This window comes from Zalophus californianus, chromosome 9 (genome assembly GCF_009762305.2).
Source record: "Zalophus californianus isolate mZalCal1 chromosome 9, mZalCal1.pri.v2, whole genome shotgun sequence".
Lineage (NCBI taxonomy): Eukaryota > Metazoa > Chordata > Mammalia > Carnivora > Otariidae > Zalophus > Zalophus californianus.
In genome coordinates this window covers 90,071,871-90,079,030 of record NC_045603.1, presented here as the reverse complement: position 1 = coordinate 90,079,030, position 7,160 = coordinate 90,071,871, and the positions used below count along the sequence as shown (strand labels likewise).

General features: G+C 37.0%; 1 protein-coding gene across 1 annotated transcript in view; it reads right to left on the bottom strand.

Annotated features, from left to right (window-relative positions):
- Positions 1-640: 640 nt before the first annotated feature.
- The window catches only part of SLC15A5 (solute carrier family 15 member 5), a 93,705-nt gene continuing 87,185 nt past the window's right edge, over positions 641-7,160 (bottom strand). The window contains exons 8-9 of the mRNA XM_027595350.1: positions 5,556-5,664; positions 641-788 (exon numbers count right to left, since the gene is read on the bottom strand). Coding sequence (XP_027451151.1) covers positions 641-788; positions 5,556-5,664 — 257 coding nt within the window. The remainder of the gene's footprint in view (positions 789-5,555; positions 5,665-7,160) is intronic.

Here is a 7,160-nt window from a genome sequence, read left to right as displayed (position 1 = left end):
CCTTTTTCCTTTAATCATTCCTTCATTTACCTTTATTTTATAACTTCTTCAGTATGTGAATATTCTTTCTTTGTTAAGGACCTCAATTTTAGTTAACATTGCTTTTCAATTCGGAGAAAATTTCCTTAGTTCATATCCATAATGTAACATCAAGATCAGATACAGTAAAATGATGTATAGACTTACTATTTAGTCAGACATAGACAGTATATGCTCCCAAGGCCTGGCATGTAATAAGTGCTCAATAAATGTATAGAAAGGAGGAATGTTAACATACGATTATTTTGATTCTATTAGCACATTAGAACTAACAGTTATAATTTATATTGCTCTTAGTGGCTGAACCAGTATTGTAAGAAGTTGTAAAATATTGTAACATACATGAAATTGTCATTTTGTTGTCATGGAGTAATCACAGGCTTTGAAATTAACTGTAATGTATAATCTGTTAATGCAAAAGCATTAATAGGCACAATAGTTTACTAGAGGAGTCATATTAGTCTTTATAAATAAAGTACACAGGTAATACTTGTGAAGTCACTCCCATACATATTAGTTCTTAAACTAAAACGCATAAGATGTTCAGCTGAAGAAAACAATGAATACTTTGCTCATAAGACAGGTAGAGTCAAATATAGTTTCATAGGGCTGTCTCCCAAAGATCAATACTTGAAGAAAATTCCTGCGTACTGCCATAAAATTTCAGAGACTTTTCATGGAGGAGAAGTGTTTCTTCAAGATTACTTCCACTCATGTTCTGGGCATTAAAATGATTTAGATTACAATACCTAAAAAAGAAAGAAAGAAAGCTTTTTTTAGGACCAGATGTAGATGACTTGATAAATCATTTGCTTTCTTCCTGTGCTTGTCTACCTTTTATTATGGGTCCATAGATACTCGCACAACAGTGATGATTATTTAAGAGCGCTGCTCACCAGAACAGTCTTTACAGAACGACAAAAGGAGTTTTAGGACATGTTAAGGTGTCTCATAAGGACCTTTAGATGGCGCTCTTTTACAACCTGCAATGAGTGGGACAAAGAAACAGACTGGAAAGTCTGAAACCCTATCAACTTGACAGAGTTCATGGAGGCCTGGACTCATGAAATGCTCATCAGATGTACGAGGGATTTGTAAATTCAGTGTTGAACCTATGTGGAAAACACCACGGTCAAAGAAGAAATCCATGACTACATTTCTAGAATGCGTACTCTTTACTCCTGACCCGAGGAACACCTGGTCTTCCCGAGTGTCCTCTAAGGGCCAGGCACCAGGCTAGGCACTATCCCCGCCCTAACTTACTGAATGAATTCTCACGCTAACCCCGGAGGATGAAATTATCCCCATTTCACAGATAGGGAAACTAAACGTCTAAGAGGGTAAACAACTCCCTTGGGGTTCATATGAATAGTAGTCGCAGAGCCTCGGTTTGGAATCAGAGCTCCTTATCCAGAATCCTAGCCTTTTGGCCCTAAAAACATGACTCCTAAAGACGCACATTGTCTTAAACACCTTTGAGTCAGCTTCTGGAGGATTTGAATTTCAGACTGCTTTCCTCCCTGCTGTGTTCCTAGTGCCTTGACCAGTGCCTCATACGCAGCAGATGCTCAAAAATATTTGTTGAACAAATGAATATGGGCTACAAGTTCAATTTTATCAAATACACGTAAGCCTCTGAGGTCAGACATCTATTTCTGATGTGTAAAAGTTTCCAAAGTTCAGTTTACCTTCTTTTCTCTCTCAGTATATTGCGCTAAAAGTATCTGTAAGAGAAGAACATGCTTGAATAACTGGTCTTTTGTCTCTGATTTATGTTGCTTTCAATAATTGTTACAGGTTATGCACAAAAGATTACTGGTGTCACTGACAATATTAGTGCAATGATATCAACTTTAAGACGTGTTTTACAACATTGGGGGAACAGTGGTGTTACAAAAACGAACACCCCTTTGCTCTCCCTCCTTAAAACATCTGTAACATCTTTTTATTTTAGCATCTAATGTGGGATACATATTTATATTCAGCACTATAGAGATGTTTATATAATACTTTTCAGCTAGGGAAGCCATTTCATCTACCCACTTCCTTCACCCCCAACCTGGAGACCCTCAAGTATGACATGTTACCCTGGCCCTATTTCAGATTTGATGGAGGAGGACTCTCATAAAGACAGAGTCAGAGGTCTGTGTTTTGTTTGTTTGTTTGTTTTGGGGTATGTGTGTGTGCGTGCGTGCGTGTGTGTGTGTGTGTGTGTACAAATGAAAAATAAGTCTGGTCTGACATTAATAGATAATTCCTAACCATACTCTGTTAGATGATATCCCAGTGACCCTGACAAGATTTGTTTGGTTCTATGACCCACACTAAGATTGCATCACACTAATATAAAATTCATGGTGGAGCTGCCCTCAGGTGCCAACACAGACCAAAGGCCGCCTGTATATTGGTGAGGATGCTGTTTCACAATTAATATGCTGTTCTCAAAATTTTAGGGACAAGAATGACTTGGGATTGTCCTGCTCTTGATAGATTTGCCACTGTTATGTGGCTCTGAACACCACTGGGTTTGGTCAAAATTGGATGGTGACTGGATGTTTATCGTAATCAAGTGCTATCTGACTCCTAAATATGTTTCAATAATACTGTCCCTAGAATACCTGTGTTTTCTCCTGTTTCTTTGACTACTTATTGTTTGTTAGTGTTTGACAATCACAATCAGAACAGAAATAAATCAGAATCATTCACTCCTCACTACAGACCCTGATGCCCTGCTACTGTAAGTTCCATATGATTTCTTGCCCTTCTGGCTTGGCCTGTCCCACCCTAATGGCCAAGAGATACCCAAGGTAATGTGTGTCTTTCTGTCAAATTTTTCAGACTCTCTTTTCTTCTGATATGTGACACCCGTTCTTTCCCTATGGAGTGGCTGATCAACAGGTGACAGTGGGTATGGTTACTTTAACTGAAGGGACTGGTTTCTTTCCTACCCACCAGAGTCAAGGGGTTGTCACAGAGCAGGTAGACAGCTCCTCTAAGGCACTTAGAAATAGCACGCTATATGAGAAAGTGTTCATAAACAAACACACATGGGTTTGAATCCTAGGTGTGTGAACCTAATCAACTTACTTGCCTAGATTCTTACTTTGGTTTTCTTATTTATAAAGTAAAGTGATAAGATTTAGGTAGCAGGGAGATGGTGGAGATTAAATGTCATTTGTGTGTCTTGCAGGCTGCCCAAGATACAGAAGTGCTCAATACTCGGAAAATTAATTTTCTCCCTTCTGCTTTGTTTTATCCTTTCTCTCTTTTTCCCCCCTTTCTTCAAAAAGTATACAGAAAAAGGGGGGAAAGCATAGGGAACTAGAGAAGATATACTAAGAATCAGATTTATTTCTAAATAAATCTACTATTACTTAGTCCCTTCTCATCTTTGGCTCCTCCAGTATTTGGTGCTTTGTACAATTTTATTCTTGCCTCCTTCTCTGCACCCCACTCCACCATCTTTCACTTCATTATAGTAATTCACATGTTCAACAATCACAGAGAAAAAATCACACTTAAATAATTTAACTTGAGCACCAGATATTAGCTCCATGTAGACAGGTACTCTACCCTCTTTGGTTCTATTTTTTCTAGTGCCTAGAACAATGCTTAATATATTGGTTGAATGAATGAATGAATGAATGAGTAAATCCCTGAGCTCATAGTTTCTGGGTCCAGTGCTAGTTCGTCCATGAATTCAGCCCATAATCCTGGTCATCTTGGCCACACCTCTGCATGAGTCTAGAAGAATTAAAAGGAGGAAGCAGGGGGCATAAGGCAAAAAATGAGGTCATTGTTATTACTGTAGCTAAGATTTTTGAGCATTTTCTCATCCTCACAACAACTTTATGGCACAATTACTATTCTTATTATTATTTCATTTTACAAATGAAGAAATGGGCTTAGCAAGGTTGAGTATCTTGCTTACGTTTGTACAGCTAAATTGTAGAACTGGATTCACCTAGGCTAACTTGAAAGATTGCTTTTTAAACTACTTTGTGAAAAGACAAGGGCCCAATCTTACAGTGGGAGAAAAAGTAAAAGTTGAGAAACTGCAGGTTTATGAGAATTGGTAGATGGTCACCACTTATGTGTTTGGAGGCAATGGGTGGAGGGGAAAGATGCTTTGCCTTCACCTTCAGTTTTCATTGATGACTCTATTTTGCTACAAAGCTGAGGACATTCCTGTTGGATTCTTCTGCAAGACTCTCTGATACTCTAATTTGGTTTTCAATCCAAGAATGAGATAGGTATTTTAGAGAAACTATACATTGTGGGGGATTAATTCACTAACTTACACACTTTGGAAGGTAAGAGATTTGAAAATTCCAGGGAGCCATTAAAACTTTTGATTTTGGGGGCACCTGGGTGGCTCAGTCGTTAAGCGTCTGCCTTCGGCTTAGGTCATGATCCCAGGGTCCTGGGATCAAGCCCTGTATCGGGATCCTTGCTCCACGGGAAGCCTGCTTCTCCCTCTCCCACTCCCCCTGTTTGTGTTCCCTCTCTCGCTGTGTCTCTCTCTGTCAAATAAATAAATAAAATCTTTAAAAATAAAACACTTTTGATTTTGTCATAATGGGATTTAAGCACCTCTCTCCTACACTGGACCCAAAAGCTCCAAGAGAGCAGGAGCATAGTAGCACTAAACATTTACTGACTTACTGACTTCTGGTCCTTCTAGTTTACTGCAGTACCCATCACACGACGGTGTTCCAGCAGAGATTTAGTCAATGAATAAAAGAATGATTTAGGCAAGGGAGAAGTGACAATGGTGGGATAAAATATGACTAAATAGATAAACGAATGGAGGAAAATGAGAAAAATAAAGATGTCTGTAGTTTCCACAATGTGATAGACATTGTGCTCGGCCCTTTACCAAAATTCATATCCCTAAAGCCCGCAGGATGTTGGTATTCTTGATTTTATTTTACAAGTATAAAAACAGAGGCTCAGAGAGGTTAGACAATTTGCTCAAAAGTACACAGCTATCCAAGAATATGTCAGTGAGAGAGAGAGGTAGGCTGGTGATGGATGGATGGTAGATGATACATATTAAGCCACGGAATAGTCTCAGGTGACTGACTAAATGATTTTGCAGTTTGTTATTGACCTTGAAATGGTCACTGCTAATTTAAAGGCCTGAATGGAATCCAAATCTTAAGCATCATTAGATTTCTAGCTATTTGTTTAATGGTATTTGCTTTTAATGATAATGACTCATTCATTCTTATTATCAATATGGTTATTTCTAATTCAAAAGTGGTACCATACAGTGGAGAAAAAATATCTTCCTTCAGAACATGTTTTAGAATCAAGTAAAGCACAATTTTATTATAAGGATCAATGGCAAAAGTGAAGTCTAAATTGAAATTTCTTGCTCTGAATAATCTGTTAAATTTCTCTAATATGCTAATTTGTCCAGTCATGGCATACAGGATTCCCTTTGGCTCAGTGATGGTTCCCAGATCAATATTTCATGGACTCAGAAATTGCTTGTCTTACCACACACTTACCTTTGTGAAACACTCCAGAATCCCAGGACGTTCAACAACGTTAATGATGCCAAAAAGAAGAAGAAGCTTTCTAAATTGCCTTTGTTTAATGTGTTTGGAAACCAATTGCCTGTTTGGAACAAATGTAATTGTTATTCAACTGCAGAGCTGTTAAGTTTCTGTGAATGTTTTATCATTCCGTTATTCATAGAGATTTATTCACTTCAATAATATCTACAAAGCAAAAAAGCTCATCTTAAACTCATTGTCAAAATTCATTTAATTCTGTAATTAACAGTAAAACAAACAAAGCACCCCAAATATTTTGAAGGTCACAAAACCTGAATTTGCATAACACAATATGGGTTCAGAGGAGCTGAGCTATAAAAGTAACCCTGATTATGCTAATTTACCAGAACCATGTATATATATCTTATTCATCCTTATATATCTAGTATCTAGAACAGTACCTGACACCATAGGAATTGTTCAGTAAATATACACTGAATGAATGAAAACTATTTATCACAGCCAGATAGTCTGTTGCATATTCTAATTGTAAGGTTAGTGACATAATAAACGTAGATGCCAGATGTTACATTATTTTGACAACTTAGATAAATCCAATATCACCTCATTATAATATCACAGACCCCACAGGTCAAATTACTTGCAATCTCTGGTTGACATGAACGTATTTTTTTGACCTGATAAGTAATGCCTTCAAATGAATACTTCTAAATAAGATACCCCCACTTTTTTATGATGTCAAACTGCTATATACAAAACTATTACATGAGTATATATGAAACTATTTAGGATTCAAAGTAATTGCTTTTATTTTGCTGCTAAATTTTGACTTTTGCTTTGGATCTTTGCTATAATTCTCTCTTTCCATATCCAAATCCATATCTATATATATCATCTCTATTTCTACACACACTCCATTTTCCTTCAGTGGGTTTGAGATATTATTATTTAATACATTATATGAGATAATGTATTATATATGCAACACTTATTTTTATGCAGTACTTTTAAAACAACAATGGGATCTTAGTATTAACAAATACAGATACATAGTATCACAGAATGTTAAAAAGATTGTTCAAAAGGCAAAATCTATCTTAAAGTTCTCTTAAGAGAACTTAAATTCAATTGCAGTTCTGAGTGGGCAGAATATTTCCAAAAACAAGTTATGCATCATGAGAACAAGAATTAATCTTCTTTGAGCAGTCAGATGCCAAAATTCTGGCATTTTTTTGCTTTTTGTAGGAGAAGATCCTACAGTGGGTTGTGAAGAGAGGTGAGAGACTAGAGCAATCAGTCTATGTGCCAATAGACTTGATCTTCAGTGCTATCTTTGGTACATGGGTTGTGAGTTGCTTCCTGAACTAGAAAATGGTTCTTGGCCTTTCCCTTGACAGTGCATACTTTTAAATGAGATTTGAATTAAATGCTCTGTTCAGGGTTGATCGTCAGCAAGTACATAAGTATGACAGCTGTGATTCATTGTGCCACTTCCCATTTAAAGCTGCTTCTCTTCTGTCATTTAACAATGATGATTATTATGGACCAACCATGAAAATTAGCTTGTTTTTGGACATATAATTGAAGTCTGGTATT